The 22,085-nt window shown below is 35.3% G+C and overlaps 1 protein-coding gene and 1 pseudogene across 1 annotated transcript; both read left to right on the top strand.

Annotated features, from left to right (window-relative positions):
- Positions 1–332: 332 nt before the first annotated feature.
- On the top strand, positions 333–2,942 carry LOC133696181 (uncharacterized; annotated as a pseudogene).
- A 4,059-nt stretch (positions 2,943–7,001) lies between these two features.
- LOC133695680 (wound-responsive protein GWIN3-like) lies at positions 7,002–7,751 on the top strand. The gene has a single exon (XM_062117604.1). It carries the CDS (start codon positions 7,049–7,051, stop codon positions 7,640–7,642), a length of 594 nt encoding a protein of 197 aa, XP_061973588.1. The 5' UTR covers positions 7,002–7,048; the 3' UTR covers positions 7,643–7,751.
- The last annotated feature ends 14,334 nt before the right edge of the window (positions 7,752–22,085 follow it).

Below are 22,085 nucleotides of genomic sequence, written 5' to 3' on the forward strand. Positions count from 1 at the left end.
ACGAACATTCAACCAATGACTGTCCAACCTTGCCTTCTTTTAAAGAATGTCTCCATGAACAAGCCCATGCATTAAACAGTTTTCAAAGGCCCAACCATAACCCATATTCGCAAACATATAACCCTGGTTGGAGAAATCATCCAAATTTCAGTTGGAAGAGTGAGAACAATAATGCTCAAACTTCACAGCCACCGTTTCAAGCACACCATAATTTCCAAAATTCTCATGGATATGCACCTCCTTATGCTCCCCCTCCTAGAAGAAATCTTGAGGAAACATTGCATGCATTTATGGAAAAGCAAGAGGCAATTAACACTCAACTTGCTCAAAGCATGACAGATTTTAAAGATACTCTTGCAAAATTGACATCTGCTCTCAGTTTCCAAGAGAAAGGTAAGTTTCCATCTCAACCACAACAAAATCCAAAGGGGCAATACAATGTGAATGCAAGTAGTTTGGGAAGCCAACACATGGATCACGTAAAATCAGTCATCACTCTTCGCAGTGGTAAGGTTATTGAAAAACCCATTCTTGAACCTTGTGAGAATGATGATAAATCAATCTCTGAGGGTAAGGAAGGGGTTGAATCTGATCATTGCAAAGAAAAGACTGATTCTCTGCCAGCACTTCCATTTCCTCATGCCATGACTAAACAAAGGAAAGTCAATCACAACTCTGAAATCTTTGAAACTTTCAAACAGGTAAGGATCAATATACCTTTGTTGGATGCTATTAAACAGGTTCCTTCTTATGCTAAATTTTTGAAAGATCTGTGCACTGTGAATAGAAAACTGAATGTGAAAAAGAAAGCCTTTTTAGCCGAACAAGTAAGTGCCATTCTTCAGAACAATAATGCTTTGAAATATAAAGACCCTAGTTGTCCTACAATTTCTTGCTTTATTGGAGAACATAAAATTGAAAGAGCCTTACTTGATCTTGGAGCTAGTGTGAATTTACTTCCATATTCAGTTTTTCAAAGTCTCAATCTAGGTGAGTTAAAACCAACTTCTGTAACTCTTTTACTTGCCGATAGATCTGTAAAAGTGCCTAGAGGAATAGTTGAAGATGTGTTAGTACAAGTCGATAAGTTCATTTATCCTGTGGATTTTATTGTCTTGGACACACAACCTGTTGAAGCATGCAATTCATTTCCTGTTATTTTAGGACGTCCATTTCTTGCAACTTCTAATGCATTGATTAATTGTAGGAATGGACTGATGAAGCTATCATTTGGGAACATGACATTGGAGATGAATATTTTCAACATTTGCAAGCAACCTAGAGATGATAATGATTTACAAGAAGTAGATCTTATTGAAGAATTAGTTTGTGATCAACTTGAATCTACTTTGAGTAATACTGAGTTTGATGAATTTGAAGATTTGCAAATGACTTATTCTCAGGAAGAAATCACGGATGAAAAAGGCATTGAAAATGTTGATGCGAATCTTTTGTCAAGAGTGACAACAGATTCGATATCTGACATCACACCAACCGATGATTACTTTCCTGACAAATCCTTACTTTCTCTTAGTCCAATGCCTTGGTTTGCTAAAAATATCAATTTCCTTGCCTCAGGAGATTTGCCAACTCATTGGAGTACCGAAGACAAAGGTAAGTTTTTGAACGAAGTGAAGAAATTTTATTGGAATGACCCTAACTTATTCAAACATTGTCCTGATAAAATATTTCAAAGATGCATTGCGGACAATGAGGTAAGTAGTGTCATTAAATTTTGTCATTCTGAAGCATGTGGAAGTCATTTCTCATCAAAAAAGACCATTGCGAAAATCTTTCAAAATGGATTTTATTGGCCCACCATGTTCAAAGACACACATGCATTCTGTAAAACTTGTGAAAATTGTCAAAAAGTTGATACTGGTCAAAAAGTTTTGCTTTATAATTCTCGACTCCATTTATTTCCTGGAAAGTTAAGATCAAGATGGAGCGCTCCATTTATTGAGAAACATGTGTATCCTTATGGCGCCTTTGATATTGAGAATCCAAAGAATGACAATGTTTCTAAAAGAAATGGACATCGTTTGAAAACTTACTTTGATAATTTTCCTAGTGAAAATGAATCCATTGGTTTGAATGATCCTGTAGATAAAGGTTGATTATTTTGTTTTTCTCACATTGTTTTTGTGTTTCCTTTTGGTGTGACTCTTGTTTTGCTAGTCTCTCATCCCGGTCAAATGGCGGATAACGGTACTCCGTGACTTAAGTCGGTTCTTTCAGTTTCCCATAATAGCTGATATCTGTATATATTTGTGCAATTACTTGCTCTTTCTCTTTTGTTTGAATCTCTTCTCCAATTCTCATTTCAAAATGGACACCATTCTTGAAAAATTGAAAAAGTACTTTCCCGCTCTGCCTCAGAATGCGATTACAAAAATTTACCGTGCTAGGTGTGCAAGATTGAAGTTGTTAATGAATCATGGAATTCCTGAAGATATTCGCTGGCTGATTGAAGCAAAGGTCCGATTATTAGGTGAGTCCTCCGATTCTTTCATTTCACACATGCCTGGAACAGGTAAAAGCACTTTTGCAAAGAAACGTCGTGCAAAACGACTGAAAGTCTGTCACCGATGTGCCAGATGGACTTGTAATGCAACATGTCGTTCTTTAGGAATGGTATCTATAAACCGTGAAGATAAAATACAATTCATTAAGAATGGCCTGAGTAAGGGGTCTTTAGATAATCTTCTATTAACCCTTGAGACGCATCCTAGTGGAGATGTGCATCGTGCTATTCATGATTTATGGCCCCATTTTCATAAAGAACATGATCGACTTAGTCTTGGGAATCTGACTGTAAAAGACCCTGTTTGCCAGTTTTTAAGAAAACTGGATGGGAAGCCTATCCCCGACCCATAGAGGGCGTTTAAGCCGTTCTTGGACGTAAAACCAAGGGAAGATGTGAGCCACAATCACAACTACGATTTGAGTTTGAGTTTTGTAAAAATTTATGTCTTTCAGTTTTATTAATAGCATAATATTTTTTTTTCTGTTTTGTTATCTCTTATATTTGTTTAAGTGTGTTTCAGGATTGTCAGTGTTCGTTGTTTCAGGTAATGTCTTCTATACTCTATCTTTCTACCTTAGGACATTGAGGACAATGTCTTGTTTTGGTTGGGGGGAGAGGGTAGTAGACGACATTAAAAAAAAAAAAAAAAAACTAACCAACTAACTGTTTTTGTTTTTAAAAAACCATTTGGCAAAACTGTTATTACTAGGATGGCAGAGTAAGGGGGAATGACTCTTGAGACACGTCTTAGTAAACATTTTCTAATGGTTATTTGCAATATTCATAACAAGGCCTATTAGAATACTTCTTGAAATATTCAGGTTTACAAACTCTCGCATTGTTATTACTTAATTCTGCTCATATACTCATTTAACAAGTATTCTTAAACCTTCATTTTCACACACACACTTTAACATATGATTGTGGGTTGCACATTGGATTATTACATTATTTATGTTCTTTTGTTAAAGGTAACAACTAAGGGATAGGGATAATCTATAATTTGCAAAAAAAAAACAAAAAAAACAAAAAAACCAAAAAAAGAAAAAAGAAAATGATAATAATAAAAACGTAGATAAGTTTGATTTCGTAGCAATTAAGCCCGAAGGGGTGTTTTAACACCTAATACCCTAAAGTCAACTGACTTGGGAGCTATTGGCCCAAAGCTTGTTACATGGGTTAAGGAGAAAAGCTTAAGGGAATCAAACATTGCACTATCTACGTATCAGTATCTGCAACCCGAGTTACTAAGCTCGTAGGGGTGTCTCAACACCTAATGCCCTAAGATCAACTGGTCTGGGAGTCATTAGCCGAAAGCTCGTTACATGGGTTGCACTATCTACGTATCAGTATCTGCAACCCGAGTTACTAAGCTCGTAGGGGTGTCTCAACACCTAATGCCCTAAGATCAACTGGTCTGGGAGTCATTAGCCGAAAGCTCGTTACATGGGTTAAAGATGCATTGTGTTTTAAGTTATATGTATAGATATTAAGAAAAAAAAAAGAGTAAAATAAAATAAAATAATCCCAACCCAAGGAAGTTAACCTTAAACATTAGAACAAAATATTGTTTTCTTCCAATAAAAGCCCCATCATCTATGTTTCATACATTGAGCACATAACAAGGAAGGTTTATTAATATTTTGTTTAAGAGATATTGAGCAAATATATAAATTTAATGAGTTTGTTTATCTGGATAGATTAATGGAAGTTGAATGATAAATGCCTTGCTTTGTGGAATTTGCAAATTGTTTTTCTATTTTAACGCCTTAATTACTAGGGACTAGTAATAAGCTGGTTGGGGGGGGGTGATTAGTACTTAAAAGTGCATTTTTATCAAGGTTTTATATCATCATTTTGCACTTGAAGTATCAATAACTCCTTAACTAAAGCATGTTTTATAATAACATATCTAATTATATAAGATACCTTTAATTTATGATAAATGTTCATCTTAAATGCAGGCCTATCACATAAATGAAAGAATTGATTGATGAGTTGAAGTACTGAAATTGAAAGGATAAAAAGATGGCCAAAGAGATGCTGGTGCAGTCCAAATTGGAACACTGTTCGGTAATTGGGTCATATCTGGAGCTGTAGATCTTGGATTTAGGTCCATTTTATATGGATGGAAAGATAAGACATAGGCCTACAACTTTCATGTGGAGCCCAAGATTTAACAAGGCCGTTTTCAAGTCCAAATTGTAGAAACAAAGAAGAAGTCCGAATCTGTCCTGCAGCCCAGACACTGTTCAGTGTTCAGCCCATATCTCGAGTTCTAGAAGTTCAAATGATCTCAAATGTTTACCCTGGAAAGATGAGACACTTTCCTAGAACTTTCATGATTCAAGTTTGTTCAAATTATGACGTCATCAATGACGTTTTTGGCAGACAAGAAGATAAGAATTGTCACCAAGTCAAGATGTGGCCACCCACTCATCAATTAGTCAACAAATCAATAGTTCCGAATTTTGGCCTATAAAAGGAGGCATTTGCCATGTATTTAGGCATCTTGGTTTCCAGATCAAGATCATGCTCTTGCTTTCTCTCTTTGTATTTTGTAATGCTTAAGTTTTGCTTATATTAATCTCTTGCTTATGCTTTTCTTTTCCTTTCCTTGTTTGTTTATGTTTCTTTCTTTCATTATGCGTAGCTAAGTTAATTATGTCAAGGTGAAAAGGGTACACTAATGGTGTAAGAATAAGTATAATATAAACTTAACATGGACCTTAATGTTGGATACTAACATGCTTTATATTTGTTATCTTGTTCACTTTTAATACTTTGCTTGTTAAATGGTTAATCTAGATTTATGTTGTATAACACTTGGTACAACAAATACTTGGCACTTTCATAGCCCATACTGTATGGTATAACCGACACCTGAGCTATGAAAGGAACTTGATTTGTTGTTAACATAAGTTATAATCATGAATGCCTGAAAACATTTACAAGTATTAGCATTATTCGAATAAGATAACTAATGTAATCATGTTAACAATTTATAATCTGATTGGAACCTCCTTGTGTGTGGTTTCCAATTGAATAATAAGAGTTTATACTATACTTGTTTGAAATACCATTAGTGGATCCTCTAACCTTGACATTTGTTGTTAACATTGTTTAATCCTTACGTTAATCTTCCATCTCAAAGTTCTCATCAACTTCTTCCTCTTCTTCTTCACTATTATTATTATTGTTGTTATTGTTATTGTTGTATTATTGTTATCTATAATTTATATAATTAACCTCCATGTGGTTCGACCCCGGTCTTGCCGGGTTATTTATTACTTCGACACTCCTGCACTTGGGAGAAGACATCAATCTTTTGGTCATGTCATGAATCTTCTCAACTACAATACATGTAGAAAACTATTTAATCAGCAAGAGTAAAACAAGTTTTGGGGGATGGCTAAGTAAGCAAAGTGGTCCCGAAACTTTTAACCTATACAAATATTATTTATGTTGTAGTCAGCATGCACAAGTTTGAATTAATATTAGGTGACAAATAATACAAATCCTTTCTCACTATATATATAGCAGTACCTATCTTAAAATATGATGAGAAATATTTATTATTTTCTTCGAAAATGAGATGAGGAAATATTTGAATTGATGGAATCTTATAAACTATTAAGCACGAGTAAATAAAGTGGTCCAAAAGCTCAAAACCTAAACGACAACTCTTTGCCGCAGGACTATAATTTGTAGTTTTGTTGACCAACAGGTGCACGCATAATTATTATAACGAATAATCCAAATGTTTGCACTCTTTCAACACATGAACTAGAAGACAAAATATTGGGATAACTAATACTGATCTTAACAATGAAGATCACTAAATTTCTATCAAAACAATAAATTTTTAAATATCGTATAGTTTTTAGTGCAAGAAAATAGGAATATATTTTTTTGACAATTTATAAAAAAATCTTCATTTTGTACTAGGACATGTAATCTAATTTTAAATGACCGATTCAAAGCTTCACAACTTGAATTTTATTTGGAAGGTTTAATTAGTAGTTTTAATTGAAGTTATTTATAGAATAGACTCTTTTGTTTATTTTCGAGTTGTCAAGCTCACCAATTATTACACACGATTAATGATTAAAACAATTGTCGTTTCAAAAGAATATAGTTTATTTAATTTTATTTAATAAATTTAAATTTTTTAAGTTTATTGATCAGATCAATTATAACATTTTAAGCAAACTCCTTGCCATGGGACTATAATTTCTACTCAGCACGAGTAAAACACTATTGTGGGATAAATCAAGTAAGCAAGAGGCAAGAGCTCAAAACCTACACGACAACTCTTTGCTAAAGGACTATAGTTTGTAGTTTTGTCGAAGGTCGGCACGAGTAAAACACTATAATTTATATTTTTGTGGAATTTTTTAATTAATTGTAACAAATAATAAAAATGCTCGCTCCATATAAATATATGCTCTCCATGCGTTGTTTCAACACAAGATCAACAAGACACAATACTGAGATAACTAATACTCATATTCAAAAAATATGGAGATCACTAAATTTCTAGGGTTCTCCTTCCTTCTCTTTGCCTTCGCAGCAACTTCATTTCCTGAGGCCGTTCATGCCAAAGATGCTGCAGCAGTGCTCGATGTCTTCGGTCATGAGGTGCAAGCTGGTGCTCGTTATTTAATCGTAGCCCCCTCGACTGACAATACAACAACTCTTGCGGTCACCGCGACTAGCAAGATCATATGCAATTCAGATGTTATACTTTCCACTTTGAACGAGAGCCTCCCAATAACATTTTCACCTGCTATAAAATCCAACGATGGTGTCATCCGTGAAGGCTCTTATCTAAATGTGAACTTTGAGGCACCCTCATGTAGGATGGCGGGCGTGACAACGATGTGGATGATTGAATCGGAAGGATTGATTGTGACCACAGGAGGTGTTGATAGATTGAATCGGTTTAAGATCACCAAGTATGAAGGTGATAATAGTTTTTATCAGCTTTCTTTTTGTCCAATGTCCGAACCCTTCTGTGAATGCTCATGCGTCCCAGTCGGCGTCAACAGTGACAAGCACTTGGCTCCCAATGTCGGCCCTCTTTTTGTGATGTTCGAACCAGATGCGTATTGATATTATCTACTGCAATTCTGTATGAGGGAGTACGAGTGCCTACTATCATGTATTGGGCATAAATAAAACTAAAATAAATAAGAAGCTTTTTAGCTTTGGCTTTTCCTTAGTTTTCATGGCGTCTCACTATAGAATATGATTCACCACTAATTTTATATTTCTCAAGTGTGACTGGTCAATTAATCAATTTTAACCAATATCTGAAATTTATTAAAATCGACATATTTTGATGTACACAAACCTTCTCCCACTCGGTTCCTTTTGCGAGAAATGAACAAGTCCTTAACCTCTCCAAATTTAATGAAGGATCTTCTTAGGGGTTGATACTGAAGCTAGCAAGGAAATCTTTCAAAGCATATCTTCACAGATTCAAAACATGGTTTGGATTGGTGTTGGTAGGTGAAAGGTGATCTTTTTGTGAAGGTCAGAGTCTAGGGTCTTAGATAGGGGTGGTAATATGGTGGTGATGAGGTAAATGGCTTGAAAGAAGTTGCTGCTGTAGTTTCAAAGAAGTTGCCGCTGTTGGAGAGGTCTGCTACAAGCTGCTGCTGATGGCGTGGAAGGGGATGCTGCTGCAACAATGATTTTAGTGAGTATAGAGAAGCATCTCAACCTAAAAGGTTAAGATGTTAGATGAGGTTCAAGAATAATTTTATATTACTCTCTAATATATTTTCTAAAATGAAAATTCTTTCGGCTTAAAACTTGTATAGATCCATACTACTTTCTGCATTATTTTTTATCAAATAAAAAAGAAATGATGAGATTCGAACTTGTAATCACTTAAGTAGATTAGTGGTAGGATCCGTTGGTCTTGTTTTGCAGACCGGATCAGGAGACGGCTCACCTCTAAATTATGGTTTATATATCAACAAATAACTAGTCAGTAGTATTCCAATCATTAGTCAAGAAAAATATTGTTACCATCTACTACCTAAATATTGTCATTACCAAACACAAGAAATAAACCATCTCAAGCTCACCTGCTTCATCATCTCTGACCTTGACATCTGTGGTTCCTTTGATCGCATAAGCTCTTATGATGTAGCCTGATTAATGTTTTGAAACAGTAATGCATTTACATTTTGGAATATAATTTGGATTGGTTTTGGATTCGATTCTATTCCGAGCATGATTATTTTTTGGCTCGATGTTTTACATTGATTCAAGAAATAGGTTTATATTTGATGTGTTATAGGTTGACAAATATGTGATTATTGCTCGCATTTTTAGGTGCATTGATCAATGGCATGAACTTGATTGCTGAATAATGTTAGATTTTTATTAGATTTGATTATTATTATTGTCGTATCCTCCTCACGAGAGTGATGTTTCAACGACAATTCTCGGGCAGTGTCTTTTGGAATGGTCTTTGGTTTGTTTGGGAAGTCAACACCTAGTATTATAGCTACTAGGAAACCTAACTAGTTTATTTTAAGAGATTTTAGGTAAGGGACTGGTTGTGTAAATGAAATATATTAACACTCCTAATGCGCTTTAGCTGAGGTAAGGTGCATCGTTTTTTATTTGTTTGCTATTGTCTGATGAAGTCTATCTCTACTAACTTACTATGACGGGTCTGCTATGATGAACAAATCCTAATTTTCTAAGTCAAGAATTTGGTCTTGTAAGGTGAAATATCCTCAATTATTGCTGAGGCTTCTTTCGAGGGAAAAATAAAATTATGTTTTTTGGTTGTCGCATCATTTCTAATAATATTTCAAATAAAATTATTTCTGGATTTTATCCTTATATTAGAAGTAAATGAGTTGTATTATTCATAATAATATATTGGATATTAACCTCATATAAGTTTCTTATCCTTATATTAAAGTGAGTAATAAAATTATTATCCCTAATAATATTTGGAATATTAACCCCTTTTATGTTTTTCTTCCTTTATTAAAAGTTATTAATATTATTATCCCTAATAATAACCCCCTAACGATATTTTTTATCCTTATATTAAAAGTAAATAATATGTTCTTGCCAAAAAAATTAAAAATATTTTTAAAGATAAGTCAAAATTCATTGGAATTTTATGCACTTGTTGTCAAATCTAATGCAATATATTTTTTTAAACAATGCCAAAAGTGTTTAAAATTTTCTTTAAAAAGATGCTCAAAATAAATTTAGTATTTTTGGTCATATACAAAAAAAGAATTACATATTTTTAGGTTTTGGAAAAAAGATTGGTCGGAAAATTTAGGGATGGAAAGGAAAATGTTAATGAATCTAGAAGGGATAATACAGAATATGATTACTAATGTTTGATTACTAAGTATTAAAAATGGAATCAGATGAAAAATTGTAAAGAATATGATAGCATGTAGCCTTAAATATATATTGTTTGATTACTAATGTTTGTATTGCTTTTCATCATAATTATTTTTTAATGTTATGTTTGTTCCAGGTCCATCATATTCACAACAAGATTAATATTTTAGGTTCTCTATCTTTTGTGTCATTTAGAACTAAACAAGTGCTCGTGTATTTTATATCTCAAGAAACTATTATGACTTGGATTGTAATAATATCTTTTAAATTGAATTTTTGAATGTAATTTATACTATCATGTATTCATACTTGTCATGCATGTGTGCTTTTCTTATTTACTTATTCTTAAAATATAGATATTTGAGAAATTGTGGTTGGAGCGATAAATATTGGATTAAAACCCAGGACAATTAGGTCGTGATTGGACAATGACTAATAGAAGTGTACAGGTTGTTGGTCGATAACTTGAGACTTCCCAATATAGGGAGACTGTGCTGAAATTTCCATAGAAATTACAATGAACCTTGTGTCGCAGGTGTACGACGTCCCGATGATTGTTCACCCTCAGGTATGTATATGGTATCTACCTAGCAAATATGGAAAGACAAGAAATTTTTATCTTTTATCAGTGGAAAATGGAATGGAAGTTGTCATTTAGTATTTGGTCACTAGAAACCCCAACTGGTCTCAAAGATCGAGTACGGGGACTAGTTGCATAAAAAAAATGTATTAACACCCCAACTACACCCTACCTAAGGTAAGCTGCATTGTTTTATTGTCTGATATATGCTAAGGCTTCATCGTATTTCTAATTATTGGTCCGTCTATGGTTTAAGAAAAGTTCTCCTCGGTAAGGAGATCCTTATCTTATCAGGTAAAACCTAGTCGTTCTAACGTCAACAAAAGAACTACCTTTTTAACATCGGAAATATGTTTTCCGTATAAATTCATAATCCCTGATACTAAAACAAAAAAAAATATTTTCTTTGGATTTTTTGAAATATTGGCCAAGTTCTTGTGTCTTGAATAAACTAGTTATTAAAGTCAAAATGCATGCTAAAACATATTTTTTTGAAGTTTTTTTTGTTGTATGAAAATACAATATGATTTTTTTTAGCTTTGAGAGACTTGGTCGTATGCATGAAACCATTTTTTTTTTCTTTCGACGAAAACCAGGTATTTTAATAATGGATTTATATCTTTACGGTATAAAAATACAAACTGATATTAACCATAATGGATAACAAAAATACACGAGAAAATCACAATTTTTTTTGAAAAATATTTTTAAATTTTTTTGGAATGGGCCGGACCCGACCCAAAAAGAAACTGGGCCAAGATCAGCCCAAAATAAAAATACAATCTATCTTATATTAGGCTGGACTCAGCCCAGCTGCGTGGACTGGGCTGGTGATCCAACTCGGACTAGTTCCTGTGCCCATGCACAGTAACCAATCCATTATAATTAGCTGGTTACTGTGCTCATGGATAGTAACCGAGTAATTATTTTTCCTTGCTTGCAGAAATGTGCATAGTGCATGTTTTGCATGCAAGAAGATGAAACGGGAAATAGAGACGAGGGGGAGAGAATCACTAAGATTGTTCCCTTTTCATCATGCGTGACATCCACCACTCCATAAGAAAACAGCTTAACAACTGTAAATGGTCCTGACCACTGTGATTTAAGCTTGCCAGGAAACAAGCGAAGCCATGAATTGAAGAGCAATACTTGTTGACCAGGGACAAACTCCTTACATGCAATGTGCTTGTCATGCCATGTCTTGGTTCTTTCCTTGTATATCTTGGCATTCTCATAAGACTCATTTCAAAATTCATCCATCTCGTTAAGTTGCAGGATTCTTTTCTCACCTGCAACTTGCAGATCCATGTTCAATTGTTTCATTGACCAAGATGCCTTATGCTCTAATTCAATGGGAAGATGGCATGCTTTCCCAAAAACTAATTGATATGGAGACATTCCCAAAGGTGTTTTGAATGTTGTCCTATACGCCTATGGTGCATCATCTAGCTTTCTTGCCTAGTCTTTTCAAGAGTTATTCACTTTCTTTTCTAGAATCTGCTTCACTTCTCTATTTGACACCTTTGTTTGGCCATTTTTTTTAGGGTTATAAGCTAATGCTCTCTTGTGTCTGACTCCATACATAGATAACAATGCTTCAAACTGCTTATTGCAAAATGAGTTCCTTCATCATTGATGATGGCTCTAGTAGTACCAAATCTGGTAAAGATGTTCTTCTCTAGAAAATTAAGTACCACCTTGCCATCATTTGTAGGCATTACAATTGCTTCTATCCACTTTGATACATAATCCACTGCTAAGAGAATATATTTATTGTTGTAAGATGAAGGAAAAGGTCCCATGAAATCAATGCCCTAAATGTCAAATAACTCAACTTTTAGGATATTCTACAACGGCATTTCATTTCGGCGAGATATATTCCCAGTATGTTGACATCTATCACAAGCAGTAACAAAAGCATTAGCATTTTTAAACATAGTGGGCCAATAAAAACCTGTTTGGGTTGCAGTGTGTGGTGCTCCAAAGTGCCCCCCATATTAAAGTGTGTGGCAGTGCTTTAGTGAGTTTGTCATTTCCTCTTCTAGAACGCACCTCCTGATGACTTGATCTGCATAATGCCGATAAAGTATCGGCTCCTCCCATAAATAGTGTTTAACTTTAGCAAGAAATTTCTTCTTTTGTTGGTAAGAAAACTCTGGCGGGATGATCTTACCTGCAAGAAAATTGACATAATCTGCATACCAAGGAATGAAATTGTTAGTGGAAATTGCTAAGATTCTTTCATCAGTAAGGCTTTCATTTATAACCATGAATTTAAGCTCTAGTTGCTGTGCCAATTCCAGCCGTGAAAGATGATCTGCCACCACGTTCTCAGTCCCCTTTTTATCTTTAATTTCTACATCAAATTCTTGCAGGAACAGGATCCAACGGATAAGTCTGGGCTTGGCATCTTTCTTGGAAACTAGGTGTCTAATTGCAATATGATCAGTATACACCAGCACCTTGTTTCCCATTAGATAAAGCTAAAACTTATCAAAGGCATAGACCACAGCAAGCAACTCTTTTTTAGTTGTGGCATAATTAAGCTGGGCATCATTGAATGTTCTACTGGCATAGTATATGGTGTGAAACACGTTGTTTTTTTCACTGCCCCAATTGCATAATCACTTGCATCCTACATTAGCTCAAATGGTTTCTCCCAATCCGGTGTACTTACAATAGGAATTGTCACTAACTTCTCTTTCAATAGCATAAAGGCTGTCATGCATTGTTCGTCAAACTGAAACTTCGTGTCTTTTAGCAGCAAATTGCATAGTGGTTTGGATATTTTAGAGAAGTCTGTGATGAACCTCCTATAAAATCCTGCATGGCCAAGGAAACTCCTAACCTTTTTTATTGTAGTTGGCAGCAGAAGCTTGTCTATTGCCTCTATTTTAGCTCTGCCTACCTCTATTCCTTTTTCTGAAATTCGGTGCCCCAACACTATACCTTTCTTTACCATGAAGTGATATTTTTCCCAGTTCAATATCAAGTTTGTCTTCCAAAACCAATGCCAACTTTGCAAGGCAGTCATCAAAAGAGGTTCCAAATACAGAAAAGTCATCCATGAAGACCTAAATGATCTGCTCCACCATATCTGAAAACATAGCCATCATGCACCTCTGAAAGGTAGCTAGTGCATTACACAACCCAAAAGCCATTCTTTTGAAAGCAAAAGTACCATAAGGGCAGTGAAAGTGGTCTTCTCTTGGTCCTCAGGTGCGATGGCTATTTGGTTGTATCCTAAATAACCATCTAGGAAACAATAGTATTCATGCCCGGCTAACCTGTCAAACATCTAATCAATGAATGGTAGGGGGAAGTGATCTTTGCGAGTTGCCTTGTTGAGCTTTCAGTAATCCATGCAAATCCTCCATCCAATTACCATTCTAGTTGGTATCAGTTTGCTATCTACATCCCTTACCACTGTCATTCCTCCTTTCTTTGGCACAACTTGAACTGGGCCCATCCATGAGCTATTAGAGATTGGATAAATAACACCAGCATCTAACCATTTTAGAACTTCTTTCTGGACTACCTCTGTCATTGTCGGATTTGTTGTTACCCATTTTTGGGTCCCCACACAAAAAGGAGAAAATACAAAAAAAAAAGAGTCGAAAAAATTCAGTAAAAGGAAAATAAAAAAATATGTAGTAGTGAGAAAAGATGCCGGAGTGCCTAAAAAATAGCCAAAAATTTGTTGAGGAGGTTAAAAAATGTAAAGATTGAAATTTGACAGTATATCGTTAACTGATGAGAGCCCTATTAACAAAAAAAAATTCAATTTGAAAAAATATCCAAAATCAATTTAGATCGATAGAGTATCCATGAAAATTCAATGTTTATGGACTCAATTAAATTTTATCTAAGGTTTAATTGAATTTATGGAGGGTTTGATTGCAAGGAAAATTGATTTTTAAGTCAATTTAGGATTTTATTGGAAGAAATTTTTAAGGTCAAATTACAATTTTGAAGAGTTGATCTGGTCAAATCAGGGGCTCAATTGCATAATTATTAATGTTTGATGGTCAATTAGGAACTTGATCGATAAAATCCAAAACCAAGGACCAAACTAGAAAAGATGCGTAAATAGAAGGGCTGAAATTGACCAAAGTAGGGGCTAAATTGAAGAAATCAAAAGTTTATTGATCAATTGAAGGTCAAATCGCATGAATCCAAAACCAAAGACTGTCTTGTAAATGGCGCTAAAATCAAAGGATCCAATTACAATATATTCAGGGGCTTGATTACAAAATTGCAAAACAATCCAATGACCGAATCAGAAATATTCATTTTGAATTTTGAAACGGTGCCATGTCTTGACAACTGTTCATTGCCTTCTTCATCAACAAAGGTTTTGGCAGTAAAGGCGTTAGTAGTAAAGAACAATGGAGTTGCTTGAATCTAGGGAGCACGTCTCATGGCTGATATCCCTCGCCTCCATGATGCACGCCTGCCATTACAACCTCATGGCATTCTCTGGCCTTATAAAAACTAGAGAAAAGCCATGAAAAAAAAATAGGGAGAAAAAGGAGAAGAAGATTAGTGAAGACGCAGACAGACATGGGAGAATAGAGGCAAACAGAGAGCACTGAGAGAAACCAAAAATACCAGACGATAGAAATGAAATTACACAGCACACAGAACTAAAAAAACCAAAGGAAGAATGAACAAGGAAAGAACAGAAAAGAGAGAACAGGGACGAACAGGGGAAGCCTGGGAATAGAGACGCGAAAGAGTAAGACAGAGGCACAAAATAGAAGGAAATCTACGAGGAGAAAATACAGGGGTAGAGGAAAACCAAAAATAAACTAGTAAAGAGAGAAGCAAACAAACAGAAACATAAAGGAAAAAACACGCAAAAGAATACCATGAGGGAGGAGAAGACAGAGACGAAATGGAAGGAACAAGGCCGCAAGAAGAACATAAAATAGAAACAGAGAGAACAGGATACCAGAAACCAGAGAAGAAGCAAATGGAAAACAAAAAGAAAGGAGAATCGTCCAGCCATCGTCTTCGGCTCTACCTCCCCGCACCTGGTAACTTCTTTTTTTCATTTCGTCTTTTATAATTATATAACACTATGCGAAGGTAATTTTAATTACCTTCACATTATGCACTACGTGCGTGAATAGTTCACGCATGCAGGCCTTAGTCTGCAGGGTCAATGGCTTGGGCTAGTGACCCGGCTAGGCCTGCTGGGTACAGCTCAGCCACATGGGCTAAACTGGACCCAGCCCAAAAATAAAAATAAAATAAAATAAAATATGTATGCATAGATTTAAATTCATTTTATTGGTTTATTCACTGACGCTAGAGTCAGGAATATCATTTATTTTGTTTTTTTTCTACGTAATATTTTCCAATGCCAGAGTTGGAAGTATCGGTAGTCGAATATTCACTGACGCCAGAGTCAAGAATATTATAAGTAAACTATCATAGCATAAATTAACAAACTCTTAACAATTTAAGACAAAACCAGCAATGCAGCTTACCTTAGGTAGGGTATGCTAGGGATGCTAATACCTTTCCTAGCCACAACCACTCCCTTACCTGTGAATCACTGATAAAGACCAGCACACTCGGGTCTCCTAATGACCTTGAACCAAATACTAAGTGGCGACTCCTAACAACAAACAAACAAACAAAAATCGTTATCGACGTCGCGCGGGGATGTACGACAGAATGACAACTCCACTAAGGACCTTTAGGACTAAGCTTTGCCTTTTGTTCGATAATTGTTATGATGTTTGTTATGTTGTGTTTATATGGTTATCACTTTTTACTTCTTTAGCATGCATCCTTGTTTATAATGTCATGTCACGCATCATTTTCAGACCACACACCTTAAAATCTAGGATAGGTGGGGAAGTAACGTTACCCCAATGGCTTTAGCCTGGGTAAGACTCCTGAAACCATCCAACTCTCGCTTGACTGTTTACTTGGAAGTGGTTGATATGCCAAACTAATATTACTTAGGGCCTCTATCTTCACACTACTTGTAAGCCTTATATCAACCTTTCGAGGACAATCACTGAGCATGTGATAGACCATTTGAGACTAGATAGTAACCTACTCCTTGATGCACTAAAAGACCTTTGTCACCCCATGATTTTCATTTAGCAGGTTGAACTATAGGCTTCCCATTGAAACTCGTCTATAACACTCGATTACAAAAAAAAAAAAAAGACAAATGGATAATGAAGGAAAATCCCAATTGGAGGCCCATTACCAAAAGGAAATTGAGAGCATCAGAGATGAAGTAGCTAGACTCACAAATCTGCTTGAACAAGTGCCGAGTTTCAAGAAAGGAAAGGAAACATCTGCATAGCCTCCTGTGAAAACACCATAAATCTACATCCCTCACACATCTCAGAACTTGGGGGTAGACTCAATAACTGGGAATCATTTTGTCCCTTTCGCTGCTATCTATCCAAGTCAAGCTCAGATCACTGTTAATCCAACAATGATAGGACCTTCTGACAATAGATTTACCAATCTCATAGGCCATGATAAATGGGTTACCCTAGAAGAAAGATTGAGATTAGTTGAAGGAAATAATCTGATTCACCCTATGATAGTAGCTGAAGTTTGTTTGGTTCCAAATATTTTGGTGCTGAAGAAGTTTAGAGTGCCGGACTTCATCAAGTATACTAGACTAGAATGCCCATACATCCATCTCTAGTCATCCCATAATAAGATGGCTGAAATGATCCATAATGAAAAGATGCTGATATACCTTTTCCAAGATAGTCTCACTGGATCCGCTTTGAGCTGATACATGAGACTAGACAATATCAAGATCAAGACATGGAAAGACTTGGTAGATGCCTTCTTGAAGTAGTATAAATTTAATTTGGAAACTGCTCTTGACAGAACCATCTTAATGGTTATGGAGAAGGAAAACTGAGAGTCTGTAAGGGCATATGTGCTGTCATAACCCATTTTTGGGTCATTCCCCAATTCACATTTTTTCTATCTTCAAAAAAATAAAATATAAAAAAATAAAAAGAAATTATCAAAACATATAACAGTGAAAAAAGGGTGCCAAAACGCTCAGAAAATGGTCAAAAATTGATCGAGGAGGTTCAAAAATACAAAGATTGAAATTTGATGGTATTTTGTTCACTGATGAGAGCCCTGTTGACAAAAAAAATTCAATTTGAGGAAGAAAAGTCCAAAATCAGATGTTTATGGACTTAATTAAATTTTATTTAAGGTTTAATTGAATTTATGGAGGGTTTGATTGCAAGAAAAAATGATTTTGAAGTCAATTTAGGCTTTAATTGGAAAACATTAAAGTTCTAGGGTCAAATTATAATTTTTTAGAGTTAATTTGGTCAAATTAGGGGCTTAATTGCATAAATATTGAAGTTTAATGGCCAATTAGGGACTTAATTTAAGAAATCCAAAACCAAGGACCAAAATAAAAAATATTCGTAAATAGAGGGGCTACAATTAAACCAAATCAGGGGCCAAACTGAAGAAATTAGAAGTTTATTGATCAATTGAGGGTCACATTGCATAAATTCAAGACCAAGGACCAAAGTGAAAAAGGCGGGCAACTTCAGGGTCGTTGTTTGCTTTTGGGCAGGGATGCAATTTCATTGATTTTTAAATCAAGATTGCAATTGAGGACTCGATTGAACAAATCACAAATTGAGAACCAATGTGAACTCTGACATGTTTTTTGATAATCTTTCCTTTTAAATGAAACGGCGCATTTTGTACAAAACAACGCCGTTTCATACACTATTCATAAAAATGGAAAAAGACCAAAACGGTGTCGTTTTGAACGGCACTGTAGCCTTTCTTCTTCCTCTGGATGCGTGAGGCAGGGGAAGAAGAAGACTTTTCTCCCCTGCTTTGCATGTTCCCTCTTTCTCCGAAACCACCAAAAAGACGCCGACCCAAAATTCCCCACATGCCTAATTTCTGACCCGTGGATTACCACGAGGTAAATAAAAATAGAGGGGATGCACCCCTTGGGTGGTTGTGGGGCGGTTGCACAGTGGCCACCCTTGCCTTTCTCTCCCCTCTGCTTTACCTATAAATACAGAGTGGAAGAGCACAAAAGTGGAACACACAAAAAAGAGAGGGTGGACAGACTAAAAGAAAGAAAAAAGAAGAAGACCCGAAAAGGAAGAAAGAAGAGAAAAAGGAAGAAGAAAAAAATAAAGGAGCTGCCACCAACACCGCCCCTGCTGGAACCACCGCCACCGCTGGCCATCACTGACAACTGAGGCTGCATTTCACTTCTCCAGATAAAAACTTTGCCCCTTTTTCTTATGCTTTGTTTCTTCCCTCGCCATGCAGAACGTGCATGGTGCACGTCTCTGTAGGCGAGGTGAAGCTGGTTACTATGCTCATGCACAGTAACCTGCTAAGGTGGGCTGGGCTCATGGATATTCAGCTGAGTCCAGTCCAACCCAACAATGGTGGGCCGGGTTCGTCCTAGCAAAAAAAATAAATATATGTTTAAATATTTGTGATTTCCCTGCGTGTATTGTTTTACGCTGTTTTGTTTAATCTCAATCTGTTTTTTTGTCATTTCAAAAAAATACGAATCTAGTATTAAAATACTTGGTTTTCATCAAAACTTCCAAAAATACAAAACAAATTGAAAAAAAAATGTTTTTGTGCATATGGCCAAGTGTCTCAAAGCTAAAAAATCATATTGTGTTTTTCATAAACTAAAAACAATGTTTTAGCATGCATTTTGACTTTGATAACCAGTTTATTAAAGTCAAGAGAACATTGGCCAAAATTTCAAAAACAACAAAAATTTTATTTTGTTTTGTTTTAGTATTAGGAATTACAAATTTTTACGTAAAATGTATTCTCGATATTATAAAGGTATTTTTATTAACATAGAACAGTTAGATTTTTCCCCATTAAGATAAGAACCTCCTTACAGAGGAGAGCTTTTCTTAAATCTTAGACAGACAGGACCAACAATTACAAACCACAACAAGACCTTAGATTTTATCTAACAATAAAATAATGTAGCTTACCTTAGGTAGGGTGTATTTGGGGTACTAATACCTTCCCTTTACGCAAGCAGTCTCCGTACCCCATCTCTAAGACTAGTTAGGGTTCCTAGTGACCAGAATACTAGGTGGCGACTCCCATTCAAATTTTACACTGATAAAAGACAAGAATTCCTTATCTCTCCACATTTGGTAGATAGACCATTTCAAATTTTCCTTGAAAGGGTGGATGATCACCACGATGCCGCAGACGTGCGACATGTGCAAAGATGGCAAGATAAGGCAATATATGTTCAACCTCCACTGATGGATACATAAATGGTGATGTTGTTTGCCAACACCTTTCACTCCTTTTATTATGAGCATTTAATAGAAAGCTCAGCTCAACATTCCCATGAAGTTGTGAGGATTGCTGAAAGAATTGAATAAGCTATGAAGAGGGGAAAGATTGAAGGTTCTGTCATGGATTCCAGAACAATGATAAGAGATTACTCTAAAGGTGGGAAACCTTATTTATGTGGTCTAGTCAGGTCTCGTTATAGCATCAACTGCTTAAATGTCTTTGTCAAAGGTTGACATTCCTTTGCCACTCGAGTTTGTCAAATCTCATGCAACCACCGTTTCTTATATGGTATAATCTAGACAAGAGATGTGAATATCATGGTGGGGTCCTGGGCCATTCATTTGAACAGTTGCAAGAATTTCAAGAATCAAGTCCAGAGGATAGTGAGCAAGAGGCGAGTTGTGTTTATGAAAGATGATGTCATTGGCCATATTGTCACCAAGACATCCTCAGATTGACAAGTGATCGAAAATGCTTGGCAAAACACTGATATTGCTAGAAAAGCTGATCCAAGAAAGGTGTTAAACTGTCAATCATTTTGTTATGAATTTTTGCCCTTCTGCATTTTGTTTTGGGATCACATCTCATCCTTTAACGGAACATGTCTTTTTCTTTGCCTCATTGTTGTTCTGAAGTCAGGAGATGTTTAACATTTTATTTTTGACAAAATATTTTGATCAAACTCCAACATGCAAAATTAATGCTAATCAATCTTGAAGATTAAAAGTGTTTTGATTGCAGAAATGACTCAATGTTTGTTAAAATGGCAAGATGAACAATATAGGGTGATCAAACATATTTTGAGCTCACATATGAAACTGAACCACCCACCATGTAACTAAGTTTTAGTAGTATGCATAATGACATGTAGTGGATTTGGTAGTTATAGACTTATGAATCATTGACTTTTACAAGTCCCAATCATTACACTAGACAAGGTTAAAATTTATCGGTTCTAACTGACCTTGCTTGAAATGAAAAAAGGCTATCTTTGTTTTATCCTTTCACAATACTTGAAATATATCCCCTGTAATCCCATTTTAAGCCTGATAGAATATTCCTTTTAAAAAAAACCCTGACCAAGATCACACCCCACACCGGGGCAAATAAGAGATTTTTATTAGAAAAGGAAGAAGACAAAAGTGAAATCAATGGTAAAAAGAAGGCTAAGAACAAAAGTTCAACGTTTGAGAGAGAGCTAAAAGAAAGAAGACATAGACTAGGGGCATGTTAGAAAACTATGAGGAAGGCTATGTAAAAGCCATTGCAGAAAAACAAAAAAGGCACAACAAACGCCAAAGGTCAATACCATAAAAAATACTAAGCTACAAACATGACTTTTAGTATCCATGATAAAGCATCTGATGTCTTCAAGTGATTAGACTGATTATTAATCAAAGAAAAAGTTGGATTTGCATTATGATCTATGTTAAGAGAATTATGATATTTACGGTTAATAAGGTTATATGCCACTTTCTCTACAAAGACAACAAGAGAAAGAGAATTGATGAATAGTTGATGTTGATCCTAAGTCTTTGAAACCCTCAAACACCTTTTTGAGCTTGTGAATTCCCTTTCTTTCATAACCATAAACCATAGCCTACATTACATGCTTCTAAAAGCCCTTTTTAATCAAGTAAGCAATTTGAACAGATAAATGACGCTCTCAAAACTTGAAGAGCTTTTCCATAAGGATTGTGACTTCATGAATCAAGCCATTGGTTATTATACATGTTGACACAATTAGTGCTAAAAAGGGAAACAATCTTTCTTGGTAAAGCCTTAAGTTTTGATTTGAGCATCTTGTTTCTTTGAAATTCATAAAAAGGTCACCTCATTATAGACCATCAAAAGACATACCCAAAGTCAAAGTTTACAATGGATACAAAAAAACCATAGAAAAAGCTATTTTACAACGGGTCAATTTTTGTTTTCAAAATATCAGATAATCAAAAGACTACATTGAATGGCATGGCGTGTGTTGGATCTTTAACTGAAGAAACTTGATTTTAAAAAATACTTTCAAACATTGACATTTCTTTAATTTCGTTTCAACAATAAGACTTTGAATAGATATGATCTTTGAAACATGGGATTTAATTATAGAACAAGAAAGATTGTTAAGAAAGAAGAGCATCAATCGGATTTGCAAAATCCTTGACAGAAGTGACATCAACACTTCTCGACACTCCTTAAAAAGTTGACCACCTGAGGGCAATATAGTGGACCCTCAGAAGGAAAACAAATAATATT

The sequence above is a fragment of the Populus nigra genome, chromosome 6, assembly GCF_951802175.1.
Source record: "Populus nigra chromosome 6, ddPopNigr1.1, whole genome shotgun sequence".
Lineage (NCBI taxonomy): Eukaryota > Viridiplantae > Streptophyta > Magnoliopsida > Malpighiales > Salicaceae > Populus > Populus nigra.

What these genes read in the sequence shown, in the direction of transcription:
- LOC133695680 (XM_062117604.1), top strand. Translation starts at nt 7,049, where the DNA reads ATGGAGATCACTAAATTTCTAGGGTTCTCCTTCCTTCTCTTTGCCTTC.